The 20,680-nt window shown below is 54.8% G+C and overlaps 1 protein-coding gene across 2 annotated transcripts in view; it reads left to right on the plus strand.

Moving 5' to 3' along the window:
• Window positions 1-20,680, plus strand: part of WSCD2 (WSC domain sialate O sulfotransferase 2) — a 132,006-nt gene that overhangs the window by 104,385 nt on the left and 6,941 nt on the right. For both annotated transcript variants that reach the window (XM_008249349.5, XM_017338066.4), the window contains exons 5-8: window positions 3,017-3,138; window positions 6,918-7,092; window positions 12,231-12,395; window positions 17,128-17,328. In XM_008249349.5, coding sequence (XP_008247571.2) covers window positions 3,017-3,138; window positions 6,918-7,092; window positions 12,231-12,395; window positions 17,128-17,328 — 663 coding nt within the window. The remainder of the gene's footprint in view (window positions 1-3,016; window positions 3,139-6,917; window positions 7,093-12,230; window positions 12,396-17,127; window positions 17,329-20,680) is intronic.

Below are 20,680 nucleotides of genomic sequence, written 5' to 3' on the forward strand. Positions count from 1 at the left end.
CCTCCAGCAGAGACACCCACCCATCCTGTGGCTCACTCTTTTTCTTCATATGGTGCGTTTCCGTTTGCGTCGGAGAAATAAACATTTTGTTCCAGAATAGGTGCTGGCTGTTCAGGGGATTGCGAAAGCCCTGGTGTCATTGAGCCGGTTGGGAGGGAGCTTGGCTGAGGTACAGCCTGCTGGGAGAGGGATGCCCTTCTCTCAGCTAGCTGGTTGCCAGGCAACCCACCGAGAGCCCTGGGGTGGTTGTATCCACGTGCACGCAAACATGCCATGCTGAGACTCACCTCCATAAGGCCTGATGCACAGCCACACAGCTGCTCACAGAGGCACCCAGTCAGATGCCACAGCCACAGTCAAATGCTCACTGTCCCATCAGCCGGGTAGGGGGACACACACCTGCCCCAGAGTCCTCTTCCCCACATATGAGCTGGCCCACAGGGTCTCATTGACATTGTCAGAGTCCGCATCCATGTTTTTTGGATGTGAGCCCATGAGTGCCGCTGTGACACACACAATGTTACTCAGACTCACATGCACAGACACAGATGGTGCCCAGAGCCATAAACACATTGGTGTCATGCCCCATGCCCTCGGTGTTCAGCTGCCCCCCAAGTCAGCCCCATCACTGCATAGCCAGATACACACCCATACTTGTGCCCACCCACCCCCATTGCTTTTGACCTGGCCTTGACTTCTTCTTAATTCTGTAGTCTGAGACCCCAACAGGATGATGGGAGGGGACTTAGAGAGGAGCCAACTCAGAGGACAAGAGGAAGTGGGCTTGGGACACCTACAGTGGCCGCAGGACTGCCCCAGCCCTGGAGGAGCCTCCATTGGCTCCAACCCCCAAATTGCTGCCTGTAGCCACCCTCCTGCTTGTGACCCCGGGGGCTTGGGGGACAGTCCCTCAAACAGGATCCTGCCATGGAAGAGAAAGGGCAACAATCTGATGATGGCTCTGAAGACTCGGAGGTCAAGCTCTGGACGTTTTGGGGATGCTTAAAGAGAGTCCGACTCTGGTGCCGAGTGGCCTCGGAGTGACAGTCCCGACTTCCTGAATGCTTTGTAGTCAAAAGTGGTATGAACAGGAAGGGCAGGAGCGAGGAAGGATAAAGCCATGGTGCCTTGAAATGCTAAGGCAAGACCTCAGTGGCTCTGTAGAGAGACAGCCCAGGAGGGTGTGCAGGCTCAGAGTTCAGACATTCCCGGATTGGAGTCCTGCTGCTGCTGCCTGGGAGCTGTGTGGCCTTGGCTGAATCAGGTCCTGCCCCCCGAGCCTCTGTCCACCCTTCTGTATAATGGGGAGAATGGGATTTTCCTGATAGAGGTCAGAGGGTTTCCCTTGGCTAAGATGTATCAGGTGTACACGATGCCTAGCACCCGGAGAGTACTTGACGATATCATCAAAAGGGCAAGGGGACAGACTGAGGCAGACTTAGATCCCATCTCGGCACTGGGTCTCACCTGGTGGGTGACCTGTGTCAAGCAGTTTCAGCTCTCTGAGCCTTGAGTTTCTTTATCTGTAAAAATGGGTGAACTTCCCAGCCTAGCTCCTGGCAGTCAGCATGTGTCAACACATGGCAACACTAATATGATACTAATATGAGCATCTAATCCTAATAACGGGATTAGCATTGTTGTTCTTGGAATCAGTCTCGGCTTTGGAGACAGACAAAGCTGGTTTTGATAACTCTGTGGCACTGGAAGCCCACAAGCCTCCTTGAGCCTCAGTTCTCTCACCTGTAAAATGGAGCCAGCCAGAGCACCTGCCGTGCCTGGCTCATAGGAAGACAGAGATGGGTCCCAAGTGCCCAACATGGAGTCTGGCATCAGCCTCAACAGGGACCCAAAAAACACGAGTGCCTCCCAGAGCAAGGCCAGCATCTCAGTGCCCCGTGGCCTGAGTTAGCCTCTGGATAACTGAGCTTTCTGGTTGAGTGAGATTCACCTGCCTCTTTGCTGTGAACCATTAGCCACAATGCCTACTCCCCTCCTCCCTGCCCTCGCATCGTCCAACACATTCTGTGAACATCACCTTACAGGGCCTCCCTTGAGTGCCCCAGGCCACAGGATGGGAGACTGTCCAGTGTTTCTCCATGGGGCACCAGGGGCGTTAGGGGGTTGTGGAGGGCTCTCCTCTGCAAACCAAGTGCCACTGAGGCCTCAGCAGTGGGAGGCATCAGAGGTGGCCTCACACCTCCCTGGATGCTCCCTGGATAGCAGGCCTGAGTGTCATTGCATAACCTAACCTCTTCTCCCTCTGTATATGTGGGGAAACTGAGCCCTAGAGGGACACCCCTCCCCCCACCATGAGTTAGCCACATCCCAGTTACCACCGCCACCACTGGCTCCTCTCCCCTGGCCGGGGCATCTTCTCTCGAAGAAATAGCGATGACCTCCAAGCTTCCTCCTGTGCACCTGACGTATTTCTGGATTCCGTCTTCCAGATATATCAGTCCCCTGCAGACTGTGGATACTCAGCACTAGGTAGGGAGAGACTCCTGAGACGCAGGGATTTTCCGCTAAGATTCAGGATGATGGGAGGGAGAGGGGAACCCTGGTACTGGCAGGCAAGGAGAGAGAGTACAGCCCTGGGCCCTTGGAGTCTCTCCATCCTCAAACACTGTGCTTGTCCCACCAAAGCCATGGAAATCTTCCATGGACTGTGTCAGTCCCCTGAATGGAGAACTGGTGTCACTGAGTCTGAGGCATAGCCATGCTAACAAAGAAAAGGGAAGGAGCTCCACCTCTGAGCCTGGCTTGTTGACACAGTTGCCTGGGTTGAGGGAAGCGTTCTTTGAATTATCGATCCCATTGACCGTAAACAGACCTGCTCAGGAACAGAAAATGTGGCTGTTGTCTCTGCCTCTGCTTCTGCTCCCTGTGTGACCCCGAGCAAGACTCCTGCCTTCTCTGGGCTTCAGTTTACAAGAGCTCCTATCAGAAGGCGCTGGCCCTGTCCAGATCGGACCCCTGCTACATCTGACTACTCCTTTTCCCTCCGGCTCTTCAGATGGAAGCGCGGTGTTCCGAGGCTGCTTCCGCAGGCCCGACAACCTCTCCCTGGCCTTGCCCGTGACAGCCGCCATGCCGAACATGTCCGTGGACAAGTGCGTGGATCTCTGCACGGAGAAGGTGAGCCCAGAGATCTGCTCACAGAGCTCGAGTGGAAGGAGCAGCCGAGGGAGCGAAATGCCCGCTGGAGAAGCAATGGCTGGGTGGGGATGGCCGTGGGTTATGACCTGTGATGGGGGAGAGGGATGTGGCCATTCTTGTGGACCCGAGGGGTTGGAGTTGCGTGGGGAGGAAGTGTGTCTAACAGCAGGGGATGCTCTGTAAGGAGGGTGGCATTTGAACCAGACCTGGACGCATGAGTAGAAGATGGCCAGGTAAAGGCAGGGACAGTCCCACCTTGGGCCAAAGTGACTCCCCGTCCCTGGAGGTGTGCGAGCAGGGGCAGCACCCAGAACCCTGGGCGTGGGATAGCAGTTGCCCTGGATGACCCATGGTTCCTTCTCTCAGCCTGAGATCCTTACTAGCTGACGGTTTACTGCGGGGCCTTGCACACTTGGTATGTTCTTCCACCCTAACCCCAGCGCAGCACTGAGCGTACAGTGGCACTCGGCGACGTCCAGGGAAGCCCAGGTATCCCTCAGGATGAGCCGACTACATGAGTGAACTGTCCCCTCCCCACCACATTAAAGTAGTTGGGCATTTCATTTACTCTCTGCCAAGGTTTAATGAGGACTCGCTATGTGCCAGCCCCAGGCTTGGCACCGGGGTGGTCCCTGTCCCCCAGAACGCTGGCATTCGCATTTGCTTCTCCTGAGTGCTCGGAGCTCACCACCTCTGGCTGCCCCTCCTGCCCCGAGCCCTGCTTGGCTGTTCCTCCCAGGGATGCTCCTGAACCAGCCTGAGGAAGCCTGAGAGGCTGCAGCTTGCTGGGAGCACACTCCGTGCAGCCCTCGCACCCCGGCTCCCATGGCTTCCTTCTCCTGATAGTCCTGGGCATTGGGTATCTCCATCCCCTCTCCGCAGCTGAGAAAACCGAGACTCAGGCAAAGTCACCTACCCAAGCTCATGGCACAAGAGAGCGGCAGAGCTGGGGTCGACCTCTGGGACTGACTCCAAAGCCATGCTCTCAAGTTCTGAGTGACCACAGGGAGGCTTCCAGGAGCTGTGCCCGGGCACCAGACTCCTTCAAGTTGCCCAGCTTTTCCTGAGTGCTCCCTGTGCTCCTCACGGGCATCCCAGAAGGTGGGGAGAGGCATCTGTGAGGTGAAAGGAGGCGTGGCCATCATGGAGTCCCCCACACACGTGGCATCCCCTCCGGGTGCATGTTTCTGACTCCCTGAGGGCCCTAGAGGAAGCTGCAGATGGGCTGGAAGTGAGTGCACAAACAAGCCTGAGACGCTGAGGTCAAGGCAAGTAAGTGTGACAGTGCAGCTGCACAGCCTGGGGAGGAGCATAGGCGCACATCAGTGCACAGGAAAGCCCTCTGCGGATGTCCGCTCCCCGCTGTCTCTGGTCTGGTCTCCTTGGGCACTACAGGAGAGACACTGAAGGGACCAAATGGTAGAATATAGAGAGCCACTTTGCCACGTGGTAGAGGCCCTGAAGTTTAACAGGTCAGGGAGGTACCATGTGGGTTGCTAGTTAGAAAATGGTCCATACGGATGCACCTGCATAGCAGTGCCTCCCCTTCTCTCTCTCTCTCTCTCTCTCTCTCTCTCTCTCTCTCTCCCTCCCTCCCTCCCTCTTCCTCCTCTCTCTCCTCTCTCTTCTCTCTCTCTCTCCCCCTCCCTCCCTCCTCTCTCCAGCTAGGTACCACAAGTCATATTTAATATCTGTTAGAAAGAAACCAAACCTGTGGTGACAAGTCTCACTGGATCCAGCCGTATACACAGGTGTGACCTTGATCTGTTACCCAGTTCTTCCAGCTACCAGGGAGGACTCTGAGCTGTGGGTCGGGTTTAGAGGCAAATTTGACAAGGACAGCTCCTTGCCCTCAAACCCTCAGGTCCGCCCTGCTCCTGTGTAGCTGCTCTGTAGAGCAAATGAAGCAGTCAGGAGCAGCCCTCCCTGTAAACCCTGCACACACATTGGTATCAGTATTCTCCTTGGCTTCAGAGAACGGATTCAGACAGCTTCCCCCAAGTGCAAGTGCTGTGTCTCTGTCAGACCAAGGGGGCATTTACCGTGGAATATTGCATGATACTGAGAGAGCCATTTCTTTTTCAGTTCTCTTTCAAGTCCTCCAGGAGACAGCTCTGTCTCCACGCTAAAGTGCCTTTAATGTCTCTATCCTCCACTAATCTCCCCTTTGCAGGAAAGGTGGAGCCAACCTCAGGCTCAGAATCGTGGCAGAGAGTGCCCAGGTAGAATTTAATTACAGTCTTTGCTCAGGGTCCACAGGGGATTGGTTCCAGGACCCTGCAGCTACCAGAATCTGAGGATGCTCGAGTCCCCGACGTAAAGCGGCGTAGTATTTGCATCCAACCTACACATGTCCTCTGTGCCTGTGAACCATCTCCAGATGGCATGTAATACCCGACGCAGGTCAGCAGTCACCGCACTGGATGCGGAATAACGACAAGGAAAAAGTCTGTGTGCGTTCAGTACAGATACAGATTTTTTTTAAAGATTGTTATTTATTTGACAGATAGAGTTACAGACAGTGAGAGTGAGAGAGACAGAGAAAGGTCTTCCTTCCATTGGCTCACTCTCCAAATGGCCACAACAGCCAGAGCTGCGCCAATCTGAAGCCAGGAGCCAGGTGCTTCTTCCTGGTCTCCCTTGCGGGTGCAGGGGCCCAAGCACTTGGGCCATCCTCCACTACACTCCCGGGCCACAGCAGAGAGCTGGACTGGAAGAGGAGCAACCAGGACTAGAACCAGCACCCATATGGGATGCCGGAGCTGCAGGCTGAGGATTAACCTAGTGCGCCACGGCGCCGGCCCCACAGATACAGATTTTTAAAAGTGTTTTCCATCCACAGTCGGTTGAGCCCACAGATGTGGATTGCTGCACTCTTTGCATTTACTGTATGCAGCTGTGACTTGTCCACAAGGAATACCTGGGGTAGCAACACCAAGGTCCCTTTGCAATTTGAGTTCCGTTTATCCTAAGGAAATGAGAGCAGCATATGAAAGGGTTACCTGCACTCCCATGTTTATAGCAGCTCAGTTCACAATAGGCAAGATATAGAGTAAACCCAGATGTCCATCAACTGATGAGTGGATACAGGCGACGTGGTACAGACAGGCGCTGGAATATTACTCAGCTACAAAAAAGAGTGAAATCCTGACATTCACAGCAAGGTGGATGCAACTGGAGATCACTGTGCTAAATGAAGTGAGCCAGACCCAGAAAGACAAATCCCACGTTTTCTCTTATTTGTGGAAGTTAATATTCAGAGCAAGTATCAGAATTGCACGGATGACCCATCATTTGGTATTTAGTTATAAATACTGCTTCACTGGTTCATAGCAGGTAAATGACAATATATTCTTTTTTCCCTTGTTAAGAAACTGGAGTGCGGGGAATAGTGAGGAATCTTGAGGTACTAATTATGATATTGTTCTTAACTTGGGTGTCGGTTTTGAGTGTACTTGGAGCACAGAAAACTCATATGTACACTTTTATGTCCATTTCTTGGTGTATACACTGATTTCAATACAATGTTAAAAAAAAAAAAAGACCAAAAAAAGAAACGTAGGTTTCAAGAAATGAGCTGACTTCAAGGAAACAAATAAATAACGATACAGAGATTACACGGATCGGGTGAAATGATGATAAAGGCAGGGTTTCCTGGTGAAGGTTTGGGGACCCTGAGTGGGGGGAAAGTGGACATTGGGAGCCCAGATGGCCCAAGGACGTGACGACTCTTCCTTCTTCTCCCACTCCGTCCCCAGGAGTACCCGCTGGCGGCTCTCGCGGGCACTGCCTGCCACTGCGGTTTCCCCACCACCCGATTCCCGCTGCACGAGAGAGAAGACGAGCAGCTCTGTGCCCAGAAGTGCAGCGCTGAGGAGTTTGAGAGCTGTGGGACTCCCAGTTACTTCATCGTGTACCAGACACAGGTGCAAGGTAAGCCCGGCCTCCCCTCCTGGGGCCCCAGCTGCTCTCCCAGCCCATTCCACGAGGCCTGGGGCAAGAAGAGACTGGTGCCAGCTGGAGGGCAGAGGGCAGGGCCGGGGAGCCTGGCCCAGCTTCTGTGTCTCGGGGTAGGGGTGGGAGTGCTGCTGCCAGTGAGTGCTGCTGCCCGCTCTTCTGTTGTGCTGGGGGCAGTGAGACTGGGGAGGCCGGCCTCCCACTGGCTTCCGCCAGATCCACTGTGTGCTGTCCCACTCTCCTGGGCCTCAGTCTCCTGTCTGTGAAGTGGAGCTGTGTGCTGTTAACTTCTAAGGGCCATCAATGTGTAAGATCCTCCTTTTCTCTCTCCTTCCTCTTTCTGTGTGTCACTCATCCTTCCCACTTCCTTCCTCCTTCTTTGACTAGTGGCATCCACACTCACTGTTTATACCCTCTTCTGCCTCCTGGGACTTTCAGACATGGTGATGGTGATGGTGATGGTGATGGTGATAATGATGGTGATGGTGATGATGATGGTGATGATGGTGATGACAGAGTAGTAATGGGGTGATGATAGTGGTGATGATGGTGATGACGGTGATGTGGTGATTGCAGAGTGATGATGTAATGATGGAATTGATGATGATGTCAGCATGATGATAGTGGTGATGATGGCGGTGATGAGACAGCAGCACTTGGGTTCCTCAGAGTCTTACTCTGGGCCAGACTCCGTGTTGAGTGCTTTGTGTGCATTTTCTCACGGGATCCCCTCAGCTCTCTAACGAGGTGGAGCAGTCATATGCCCCACTTTACGGGGGAAGACACTGAGGCTGAGAACACTGAGGGACTTGGCAGAGGCACAAAGTTTATGCCATTTCTCAATGGAAACCTGTTCTCCTGACCAAGGCATAGTGGGGGAAGATACCTGGGTGGGGGTCGGGAGACATCCTTGCTGGAACCCTCAGCCCCAGAGAAGCCCCTGAAGTCTACCTCTGTATCTGAAACACTGACCATGTACTCTGCGCCAGCCTCATCTCAGCCTCATGCAAAGTCCGCAGTAAGTGGTATCGTCCCGATTTTATAAAGGAGAGAACCAAGACCTGGAAGCATCGGGAGCTGGCCACAGCTGCACATCTATGAAAGGAATTTGCATTTAGGCCTCTGATTCCAAGGCCCCTGTTGGAAACCTTTTCCCACAGTGCAGATAACACTCCCCACATCCCAGGGAGCCACCAAAACACCTTTGAGCCAGTCTTACTCCTCCCCATCCACCAGGAACTTGTCTGTGTGTATGGATGAGTAGGTTGGGCACTGCATAGGCATGGCCTAGGAAGAAATTGGTCCCTGAAAGCCATCCCACATGCTGGCTATCACACCGTGCACTGCAGATGACAGATCATCTGCCCAGAAGAAAGAGTGATGCCTTGTTCTGACTTGCACAAAGGTGATGTAAGAGCTAGAGAGACAGCCCTAACAGTGGCCATCCCCATTTGGCCTGATGGGGTTCCAGGGTGGCCAACTGTGCCTGCTTCCATGACAGCTAAATTCCTGCCGAGAGCCTAGTGTGCAAGTGTGGCCTTGGCTCTGTTTATAATCCAGTGGAGAAAGCTGGGTGTTGAGTTTCAGGGGAAGTGTTGGTCATTCTGTGTGGCCTGGAGGTCAGGGTCACACACAGATTAGCTACCCTGTGACCATGGAAGGCTTTGATGTGGCCAGAGCAGATACTGGAGCCTTTTCAGCAACAGACAAGGAGTCTAATTGATGAGTTTGCTCATTCCCGTTACTGTTCTCCAGCTTTCCATGTCGCCCTTGCACTCTCTGCACACCAAGAAGGTGTGAGTGGCCTGCAATTCATCAGGCTGCCCAGAGCCTGGTACACCGTGCCTGCCACGTACTGAGCACCTACTGGGTGCTAAGTCCTGAAGTTCCTGCTGGGAACTAAATAATTACGGAACACTTAGAGAGTGCTAGGTGCCATCTAAGCCCTTCATCTGGTTCAACTCATCGAATCCCCGCAGCAGTCCAGTGACATGAGCCCTGTTAGCATTTTACAAATTCAAGCACAGGGAGTTTGAATAGCCCAGTTAGAGTCACTCAGCCAGGACAGGGAGAGCTGGGATTCAGGCCCAGGCAATGAAGAAGAATCTGTGATCATGTCACATTTGATTCTGTTGAATCTGTAAGGTTGGTTGGTCCTGTTTTATGGGTGAAGAGACTAGAGCTCAGAAAAGTGAAAGTCTTGTTCAGTGTCAAGATGGAAACTGGGGTCTGTCCGCATCCAGAGCTGTACATAAACCGCCTCCGGCCATCTGCTTTCAATTATGGGGCTGAAGAACCAAATAAAATTTCTTTTTAGTGCTGAAAACAAACAGCCTTTGCTTCAGGGTTGGCGATGGCTTCCCATGAAATATTTGAATGGAGAAATCTGTTTTCAGGGGAATTAAGGAGCCAGTTCCCCTGCCCTCAATGTTTTCTTATGAGAAAAAAAAATGCCAAACCTCCAGAAAAGTCCAAGGAATTACACAGGGAACACCCATCTACTCATAGATCTGACATTTGTTAGCTCTGCTACACTGGCTTGGCTGTCCGTCTCTCCAGGTCTCCATCCCCCCATCCTTCCTCCCAATCCATCATTGTACTGCAGTAGGTTTATCACGGATTATAACCCACAGCATATTCAATACGCTCGTCACTTCTTGAAGCAACATTTCCATACAGTGAAACACACATTTTACGTGTACTTAAAAATCAACTGGTTAGCCCACAGCCCAGTCAAGATAGAAAGTGTGATCCCAGCTCTAGAAAGGGCTCCTTTTTGCAGAAGGTTCCCTTGAAAGCCACTCCCAGGTCAAAGCCACAGACATTCCTTGGTTCATTGTCTCCAAAACCTGCACTTCTCAGAAGCAACAGATTAAGCATGATGGGGGAAGAGACCTCAGTCTTGGTACAACAATACCGAGGGCTACAGTCACCTGGCTCTTAGCATCTGTGAGTCCTGCACCAGCGCGCTCTGTCCATTCCAGAATTTAACCCCCCTACCATCACTGCGCCATAGCCCCATTTTGCAGGCCAGGAAACTGAGGCCCAGGTAAATCAGTATTTCAAGGTTACCCAGCAAATAAGAAGCAGAATTGGAATTTAAATCTAAGATTTCAAACTCCTCCTTTGGGGCTGTTGTCATAAATCGATGAGGCTCATCATATGACGTCAGTAAATGAGAGCTAACGGAGGGCAGGAAAGACTCGGGTAAAACCCTGGGAAGGGATTATCAGAAGAGCAGAGTGACATCCTGATGCTGCCGAGTGGTCACAGGAGGTGTTGGGGCTGGACTTAGTGCCAGGAAGCCAATGGGAGCCTGAGCGAGAGCAGGGAGGAGACACATACAAGTTGAGTAGCAGGTGGATGGGAGGAGATGCAGCGAGGTGCGAGGTGGACAGCTGTGTCGGACGTGCAGCTGTGAAAGGGAGAAAGGGGAGGTGGTGGGTGCTGGGGGGGAGTTTCCTAAGTGCTGGAGCCATTTGTTTGTGTTTGAATGCCAGTGTGATGGAGCCAGCTGAAAGGGAAGATCTGTAGGGGACTAGACGGTGGAAGAATCCAGATACAAGGGCAGGGAGCCCAGAAGTGGGAGAGAAGGCAGGAGAGGGGCCGGTGGAGCTGGGGGAGGGGAGGGGAGGGAGGTTTGTCTGCCTCCCTGGGAATGGCAAGTGAGGCCATGCACCCAGAGTGACCAAGGCAGGACTGAGACCTGAGGCCTCCAGATGCAGACCTGGGACGCCCTCTTGTTCCTTTTCTTCAGCAGGGCCGCCTATCCTGTAGGGACCACGAGAACCCACTGTGCCTTCCTGACTCTGCAGGGTTGCAGTGGGAGGTGCTGGGGCTGTATTTTCCTTTAACCACGATGATCATGGCATCTCCAGGTGTCTGAAAATCCAGAGAATCAAGATATCAGAATGGCACTCCCCAGCCCCCAACTCATTTCAGAGGAGGACACTGAAGGCTAGAGAAAATAATAACTACCCCCTTTTGAGCTCTTAATAGTATTAACACATTATATGTATTATTTTATTTAAGAATTGAAAGAGTCCTACAAAGTCGATATGGTTATCATCCACTTACCCATCTTCCCTCTCATCAATCCATCCACCCTTCCACCACTGTGCCCCTCCCTCATCTGTCCATCCGTCCACTCATCCATCTGTCCATCCATCCACTCCCCCATATGTCCATTCATCCACCCACCATCCATCCAAACACCATTGCACCCCTCCTTCTGCCATCCATCCATCCATCCACTCATCCACTCACCCACCCACCTACCCATTCAGACACCCACCTGAGCACCATTAAGCACCTGCTGTATGCCAGATTTTATAGTGGGCACAGCCCAGCACAGTGCAGGCGGGATTTCTGACCCAACAGCTCACTGCACAAACCCGAATCCACTCACGTGACAAAGTCACCTAACGACACATTTCTCAGAACATCTCCCCGATGTTAAGCAGTGCATGACCAATTACTCGAATTGCGGTTGTGCTAAGAGATGTGGAGGAGACGGGCATGGTCGTCACAGTCCAGGGCGACAGGAAGCGGGGGGGACACAACCATTCTGCCAGGAGCTGAGAAGTAAGAACCAGTGGTGACGGGGACAGCGTGCAGGAAGGTGCCAGCCAGGGAGGAGCAGAGCACAGAGGAAGGGGAGGGAGACCTGGTGGGCGAGAGGGAGAGTGGGTGGACGGGGTAATTCGAGAGATGTGCAAGGACCAGCCACGCAGAGCTTGAGGCCATGCTAAGAGCCCTGGAAGGGGCCCCGTGTGGATGGACGCCACTGAGAGTTTCCATCTGGGAGGGGGTGAGAGTGAAAGACCTGCTCTGCTCGGGTGGAGACTGAGGCTGAGGAGAAGTTTGTCCTGCTGCTTACTTTTACTGAATCCCTACTCTGTGTGAAGCACACGCTTAGCCCTTTTCACACATCATCTCATTAACCTGGATGCAGGAGGAACCATTGCCCCCATTTTGCAGATGGGGAAACTGAGGCCCACAGCAGCTTTCATCCTCGGTGCTGGGTCACACAGCTGAGAGGTGGCAGGGGTGGGACTTGTACGCAGGCTCCACCCACCCCTGATGCCGGCCCCTGTGTGTCCCTCACTGTGCAGACAATCGCTGCATGGACAGAAGGTTCCTCCCAGCCAAGTCCAAGCAGCTCATCGCGCTGGCCAGTTTCCCCGGCGCCGGCAACACGTGGGCGCGCCACCTCATCGAGCTGGCCACCGGCTTCTACACTGGCAGCTACTACTTCGACGGCTCCCTGTACAACAAAGGTGAGAAGACAGGATGGGGATGGGGGCGGAGGCAGCGGGAGAGAAACTTCCCTGGGCTTGGGAAGGGATAGCCCCTCCAGAGCACCTACTGTGTGCTCACTGAGACCTACTGTGTGCCAGGAAGGTCCTACTGTGTGCCAGGAAGGTTCCACCCCTCATGCCCTGTGTATCGCATTCTTGGTGCCTCACCTGCACCCATGCAGTACTGACATTATCAAGCCACTGTCATGCACCTGTCCCTCTCCTTCATTTAGGTCACCACAGACATTCCCCAAGCACCTACTGTGTGCTGGGTGCCTCACCACAGGTACTTACTGACCAAGAACTCTATGCTGTCCATAGGGGTATGTAACTGTGGTCACTCTGGGAGCACTAATTGAGCACCTGCTGTTCACTGGTTGTCTCCTCTGCATTGAAGTCAACAGTATTTGTTGCACAGGGTGCACGTGTTCATTGCATTCATAGATGCTTACTGATCATTCTTGTGTTCCGGATGCAATTCCAGCGTAGCTTCCCAGCGTGCACTTATGGGGCACCAGCTGTGTGCCAGGTACTTCAAGTAGGTTCAGATTGCTGTGTGTGATCTTGTGGCCTCCCAGGAGGCGGCGAGAGCAGGGCCAGGTGCTGTGTTCTGATTTATCTCAGCACAGGAACCCTGGGAGGTGGCGTGAGGATGCACTGCCCAGACAGGAAAACTGAGGTTCAGAGGAGAAATTGCTTGCTCCAAGCCACACAGTTTTTTCAGCCGGCTGATTGGAAATTGGCCCTTAGAATGTCCCAGTTTCAAAGCCCACATCCTTCTTACTCTATGGCATGGGTCAGAAATCCCTGGGCGGCTTCCTGGGAAGCCAGAGGCCATGGACGAAATGGCCCCTGGGCATGACACCCAGTCCCAAATGGACATCAGGGCGGCAGGGTTTGTGTAGGCCTGTGGAGCAGCCCTTGGTGATGACTTTGTGTCTGCAAATCAGCTGAGGGAGACTTCCTGGCCGGGCGACCTTGGGTGAGAGTCTCCCGTCTCTGAGCTGTCACTTCCTCTCCCGTCACACAGGGCTGTCAGTGCCCGGCTCAGTGTTCCGAAGTGCAGCAGGGTACTGTTTGTGAGCTGACGCCCACGGGGCCGTGGTGTAACATACACATTTTTATTTCTGTAAATGATGTGTAACCAGGACAGCCGGCTACCTAGTCAGGGTCCAAGGGGCTGCTCTCCTTACACGTGAGGCCAAGGGAGAGGCCCAGGGAGGGACTTTGACGATCTGGGCACCCGGGCTGCACCCAGGCAGCGGGCCTGGGGCCTTGGTTGTTTTTAAAGTTGCCCAGATGATTGAAATGTAAGGACCCCCGGCCCGAGACTAAAAAGCCAGAAGCTTTATTCCAGGCCCACAACATTCCCCAAGTTCAACTTTGCCCAGACGTTTTTATACCCAAGTGCCAGGGATATCAACAGAATGAGATGTGTGCTACAATCTAAACGTGATGGGGTGGGGGAGGGATGGAGAAGAGAGAGAGAGAGAGAAGGAACGAACCCAGACCTGCCGTGGCAGTTCCCCTGCCTCAAGCTATGGCTGTGCCCTGGGTGGTTCCTTAAGCCCCACTGAGAGAGGCAGGGGTTTGCGGTGGTCCCAGGAGCCCGGGGCCCGCAGTGTCAGTGCCTCAGAAATGCTTCCTGCAGCCTGAGCTCTTGTGGGGAACAGTGAGTTCTCCCTGGGAGCTTGGGTGGGGAGAGTCCCTGCCCCCAAAGCCCTCTCCATCCCCACGCCCACTGAGAGCCTTCGCATTTCGGGAATCCTTCATCTCCTCAGGGCGGAGGGCGTGGAATTCTGCCCATCGCCCCTGCGAGGCAAGGCCAAAGCCAGCCCCGCCCTGCCAGGACGTCCCTCTGTCCTCGCCCTGATGGCTGCTAACGCCTCTACTTCCCCATCAGCAACACCAAACATCAACCGACCCAGCCCTGTGACGGGCGCCCGTCTGGGCATGCGTGCGTGCCCCGGGGCTGGGTGGGGCCTGCGCAGAGAGAGGAGGGTGTCCCAAGGAGAGCCACGGCGTGGGCGGGGACGCGCACATGGAGGGGAGCGGCAAGGCGTGCTTGGTGGATGAAATCCTTTGCGGGTGCTGGACGGTGAAGGGGGCGGGTGTGGGACAGTGGAAAAGCCAGCACTGGGCCTGGCAGAGCACCTGCAGTGCCCTGAGAGCCGTGGGCGTTACCCTGAGGGCGTGGCCTGGGCATGGGTTATGGAGGAGGGATTTTAGGCGGAGGCATGGTGTGCTGAGGCTCCCTCTGGGCAGTCCCCTCTGGCCACGGATTTGGCTTCGGACTGGGACGCACGACCGGAAACCGCCTCCGTGCTGCCTCGTGGCTCGATGTTTAGGTCCCAGACTCTGTTTCGCCTCCCACGCACTGTTCCTCAGCCAGCAGTTTTTCCTTATCATTGTGTTTCCTGGGCCTGCAAGGCCGTGAACCGAGTGGTCATGGCCACAGGCCAGTGCTGATTTGCAAGGCAAGGCTCATGCCCACGACTTGATTTCCCAAGTCCCATGGTGGAAGCTGACCCAGGAAATCCCATTCCCTGCCTGGCTCTTCTGCCCAGCGACCCTGCAAGGCTCTGGGAACGGGGGCAGGTGCCAAGCCAGACTTTACCTTCACCTTCGCCCACCTTAAAAGCCAGAACACAGGCCGGCGCCGCGGCTCAATAGGCTAATCCTCCTTGCGGCGCCGGCACACCGAGTTCTAGTCCCGGTCGGGGCGCCGGATTCTGTCCCGGTTGCCCCTCTTCCAGGCCAGCTCTCTGCTGTGGCCCGGGAGTGCAGTGGAGGATAGCCCAAGTGCTTGGGCCCTGTACCCCATGGGAGACCAGGATAAGTACCTGGCTCCTGCCATCGGATCAGCGCGGCGCGGCGGCCATTGGAGGGTGAACCAACGGCAAAAAGGAAGACCTTTCTCTCTGTTTCTCTCTCTCTCACTGTCCACTCTGCCTGTCAAAAAAAAAAAAAAAAAAAAAGCCACAACACAAACCATTAAGAACTTTTGCGAGCAAGCAGGCAAGAAGGACCCTGCACTCCAAGGTCAGATGAGGCAGGGCAGCTTCTCGGCACCTGACCTCATCCCGGGTCTCCTCCTGCTCCACTATGGGAGTCTTACTACCTGCCCCATTGACTTCTCACAGTGGCTGTGCAAGAAAGAAGGTGCATGGTCCCATTTTACAGATGAGAAAACTGAGCCCAGAGAGGTGCCGTGATGCCCAGGATCACATGGGTTGGAAGCACAGCCAGTATCGAAGGCCCGTGCAGCTGCATTGATGCTCGGCCTTCAAGGCTGCATCCGAGTGCCTTAGCTCTCCAGAGCACACGAGGCATGGAGGGCCTGGGCCTGGGCCCTGCTCCCTAAGTGGGGAGAGCTGCTTGCCTGCTCTGCCTCAGTGTCCTCGTCGGTAAAATCCCCCCTGGCTTGTGGAGAGGATGGAACCGCCCACTCCGCGTGTAGGGCTCAGGCCGGCATCCAACGCAGAGCCGCGGCTCTCGGCTCAACCCTCGTCCCCAGCTGCACAGAGCTCCTCGCGGCGCCTCAGCTTTCGGAGTGTGGCCCTCCTTCCTTCTGTGTAAATCCTTTTAAAGGCCTCCCAGTCTTTCTGGCCTAGCACCCCCTCCCCCCAACAGCGCCCAGCCTCACACTCCCGCCCCCTGTGCTCCCTCAGCAGCCACTCACGCGTGACCTGCTCTCTCCCCCCAACACAGGACCTTTGCACCTGCTGCTCCCACTCCCTGGGCCCTCCCTTCCCTCCTCTCTTAGACCAGCAAATTCTTCCTCTTCCACTCCCCCCAGAAGCCAGGATTTGGGCTGGGCTGGCTGGCCTGCTCCACGCCGGGCCACAGACCGGGGCCACGCCTGTTCTTTGTGCCTCTCACCATCTGGGACCAGGGCTGTCCCTGCCCTGCCTCCAGGTCTGCATCCTTTTCTTGGTGATGGTGCAGGCACAGGAGCCCGAGCAGAAATGTGCTGAATCCTGAGACTTCCGTGGGAACTCCCCTCATTCCACTGGCCCAAGCAAGTCACACGGCCACGTCCCGTTCAAGCCGAATCCTCTCACTCGTCTCTGTTGGACCCCTCTCCTGTCACCAAGCATGCATACTCCTCTTCTGTGGCCAGTACTTTTTTTTTTTTTTTTTTTTGGACAGGCAGAGTGGACAGTGAGAGAGAGACAGAGAAAAAGGTCTTCCTTTGCCGTTGGTTCACCCTCCAATGGCCGCCGCGGCTGGTGCACCGCGCTGATCCGAAGCCAGGAGCCAGGTGCTTCTCCTGGTCTCCCATGGGGTGCAGGGCCCAAGCACTTGGGCCATCCTCCACTGCACTCCTGGGCCACAGCAGAGAGCTGGCCTGGAAGAGGGGCAACCGGGACAGAATCCGGCGCCCTGATCGGGACTAGAACCTGGTGTGCTGGTGCCTCAGGTGGAGGATTAGCCTATTGAGCTGCGGTGCCAGCCCACCAGTACTTTTAAAAAAAAAAAAATTTTGCATCATTTGAATAATGATGGCTCTCAAATCATTCCTATCCTACCTCCCGGCACTGTGCCTGGCACATAGTAGGTGCTCAGGAAATCTGAGAGTGAATGAATGAGTGAGTGAATGAGTGATTCCTGTGGCAGTGCACAAGGGGGTGGGGTGGGCCCCACTTACCGGCTGTGTCCCCTCTCTGGCCCCGCTCACCGGCTGTGTCCCCTCTCTGGCCACGGGAAGGCTTCAAGGGCGAGCGGGACCACTGGCGCAGCGGCCGGACCATCTGCATCAAGACGCACGAGAGTGGCCAGAAGGAGATCGAGGCCTTCGACGCCGCCATCCTGCTCATCCGCAACCCCTACAAGGCGCTCATGGCCGAGTTCAACCGCAAGTACGGCGGCCACATCGGCTTCGCTGCCCATGTGCACTGGAGGGGCAAAGGTACTGCGGGGAGGGGTGGGCGGGGCCGGGGCTGCGCTAGGGGCAGGTGTGGTCTGGATCCGGGTGGCCCACACAGGGCAGTCTCTCACCAGGGGGGCCTCCTGGTGGGCATGGGTCCCACAGTGCAGACCTGCGAACCGCCAGGAAGGCTGGATTCCCACGACCCCCGTACCCACAGGCGTGGCCCCTGGGAGCCGGGCTGGTGCACAGCACAGTGGTGAAACACCTCTGCCAAGAGTTCAAGTCGCAGCTCCACGCTTCCCCAAGGAGTCGTGTCACCTTTCTGGACTTAATTGTCCCATCTGTAAAGTGGGCATGGCAAAGCCACGAGGCTTTAAGAAATTAGTCCTTTATGATGGGGAGCTCGTGAAATTGACGTGGGCTTGACTGAAGCAGGTTCAAGGGTCCTATCCTGGGAGTCAGGAATTCCAGCCCCAGCTCAGTGCCGAGTGGCTGTGTGGCCATGAGGTCCTAGTAGGTCATGGGCAGAGCTTCAGTTCCATGAACCCTAGCAACACCCCTGGGTGGGGAGGCTCAGCTTAAATGACTCGCCCCACATCATACCGCTGGGAGGCAGCAGCCCCCAGGCCCTGAGTCGATTAAGATGACCTGGTTCGGGGATTCGGCTCCAGCACTCCCAGAGGGCTGGGGGCCGGGGAGGGGGTGGATGCAACCCCAGGGTAACAGCCCAGGGTAGCAGCCGGAGCTTGAATGTCAGACCCAGCTCCTGCCACCGTGATTATCTTTTAAAAAAATTATTTATTTGAAAGGCAGAGTTGGGGCCAGTGCTGTGGTGTAGTGGGTAAAGCTGCCACCTGCAGTGCCGGCATCCCATATGGGCGCCAGTTCGAGTCCTGGCTGCTCTACTTCCAATCCAGCTCTCTGCTATGATCTGGGAAAGTGGTAGAGGATGGCCCAAGTGCTTGGACCCCCAAACCCATGCGGGAGACCTGGAAGAAGCTCCTGGCTCCTGACTTCAGATCGACTCAGCTTTAGCCATTGCAGCCAATCGGGGAGTGAACCAGCAGATGGAAGATCTCTCACCCTGCCTTTGCCTCTATGTAACTCTGCCTTTCAAGTAAATAAACTAATCATTTAAAAAAAATAGAAAGCAGAGTTACAGGAGGGGGAAGAAAGAGAGCTCTTGCATCTGCTGGTTCACTCCCTTAAATGGCCTCAACTTCTGGGGCTGGGCCAGGCTGAAGCCAGGAGCCAGGAACTCCACCTGGGTCTTCCACATGGGTGCAGGGCCCCAAGCACTTGGGCCATCCTCTGCTGCTTTCCCAGGCCATTAGCAGGGAGCTGGATGGGAAGTGGAGCAGCAGGGACTTGAACCAGTGCCCATATGGGATGCTGGTGTTGCAGGCAGTGGCTTTGACCAGCTGCACTGCAGCACCAGCCCCCACCTTGATTATCTTTAACTCTTCTGAATCCCCTTCTGTTAGGACCTCCATCACCATAGTGAGCATCACCCCCGAGTGTCTGGGAAGGAAGGGGTTAACTCCTTAAACTCCCAAGGTAGTGATAGATAGCACCACTGAAGCTCACTGAAGTTCAGGGACCTTTTGCCAGGGACAGGAGGACATGGCAACCATCTGACCAGGGGAATAAGTTCCAAAGAGCTGATCTGCAGCATGGCGCCTGTAGTTAACAAGAGGTGTTCTGTGCTTACAGTGGAAGGGGGTGGACTTCATGTTACCTGTTCTGAGCACACTCGGACAAAAAACAGACAACACGCACAAAGAAACAGTAACTACCGGCCGGCGCCGTGGCTCACTAAGCTAATCCTCCACCTTGTGGCGCCAGCACACTGGGTTCTAGTCCCGGTCAGGGCGCCGGATTCTGTCCCGGTTGCCCCTCTTCCAGGCAGCTCTCTGCTGTGGCCAGGGAGTGCAGTGGAGGATGGCCCAAGTGCTTGGGCCCTGCACCCCATGGGAGACCAGGAAAAGCACCTGGCTCCTGGCTTCGGATCAGCGCGGTGCGCCGGCCGCAGCACGCCGGCCATGGCGGCCATTGGAGGGTGAACCAACGGCAAAGGAAGACCTTTCTCTCTGTCTCTCTCTCTCATTGTCCACTCTGCCTGTCAAAAAAACAAAACAAAACAAACAAACAAACAAAAAAAACAGTAACTACCAGGAAACTTTTGGAGGGGATGGAAATGTTGCTACTGTTTCAAACCTGGGTTGTGGTAACGGAAACAGGAGGGTATCTGCATATCCAAACTCATCGAGCTGTATATATTGATTACTGTATATCCAAACTCATCGAATTGTATATATTGATTATGTAGAGTTTTTTAATACACCATTTGTGCCTCAGTACAGCTGAGCGGAGAAGTAGCTTTTCCATGAAGCTGCATGCCCGGAAGGCAGAGGAATGGGGTCTTGGCCAGTCCAGCCCTCTGGATGGCCCGCAACATACCGTGGGCCCTCCCCGGTTAGAGTTTGCAACTTCACAGCGGTGCAAAACATACAATCCACACAACCATCCTGTTCTTCACTTTGCAAGACAGTACTCTAAATTACGTGATATAGCCAACCCTGTGTGATAAAATGGGCTTTGTGTTGGGCCATTTGACCAACGATAGGCTAGGCCACACTATGCCAGGTACATTAAATGCATTTCTGACCTGTGATATGTTCAGCTTGCGGTATAACCCCATCATTAGCCAAGGCGCATCTGTGGAGGGAGCCATCTATTGATGGCTGGGAACCACCACACGCAGTGGGCGTGTTGGAAATGGGAACTGCATCCAACATCCAGGAGCTCCAAAGCCCTGTCCGTCCCCAGAGATGACCAGAGCATAGCAGGATGATGCGGGCTCAGCAGTTCCCCCTCCCACCCTCCACATCAATGTCATCAATCCGAACCCTTGGGCCTGCCCAACCAGCTGTGCCCGGGGTTTCCGGCTGTCCGAGGGGGCCCATCTGCCCCTCACTCTGCCTCACTTCTCCTCTCAGGCACGGGCTGGAAGCTGGAACAGGTGGCGGCACTGGCTCATGTATCCCCAGGAGGAAAAAGTCCCCTGAATTATTTATTTGCAGAACAGTCAAAAGTGCATGCTGGTCAGAGCCAGGCTAAGACGTCTGTGGGTACAAGTGGCAGGAGCATGGCCTGAGAACACGGACTGTTTGTCAGAGCTGCAGAGGGCCCGAGGGGTCACCAGGGCTACTGGCCCTCATTTCCATCACCTCCAAGTCCCCAGAGGAGCATGGGAAAATCCCATGGGGACCGCACCCTGGACCACTGCCAGGACGGAACCAGACACTGGTATTTTCCAAAGCTCCCAGCTGGTTCCGATGCTCAGGCAGGGCTGAGAACCAATGCGCAGACTCCAGTTCCTGGTAGAGAC

The sequence above is a fragment of the Oryctolagus cuniculus genome, chromosome 21, assembly GCF_051225735.1.
Source record: "Oryctolagus cuniculus isolate XC-2025 breed Fujian yellow rabbit chromosome 21, ASM5122573v1, whole genome shotgun sequence".
Taxonomy (NCBI): domain Eukaryota; kingdom Metazoa; phylum Chordata; class Mammalia; order Lagomorpha; family Leporidae; genus Oryctolagus; species Oryctolagus cuniculus.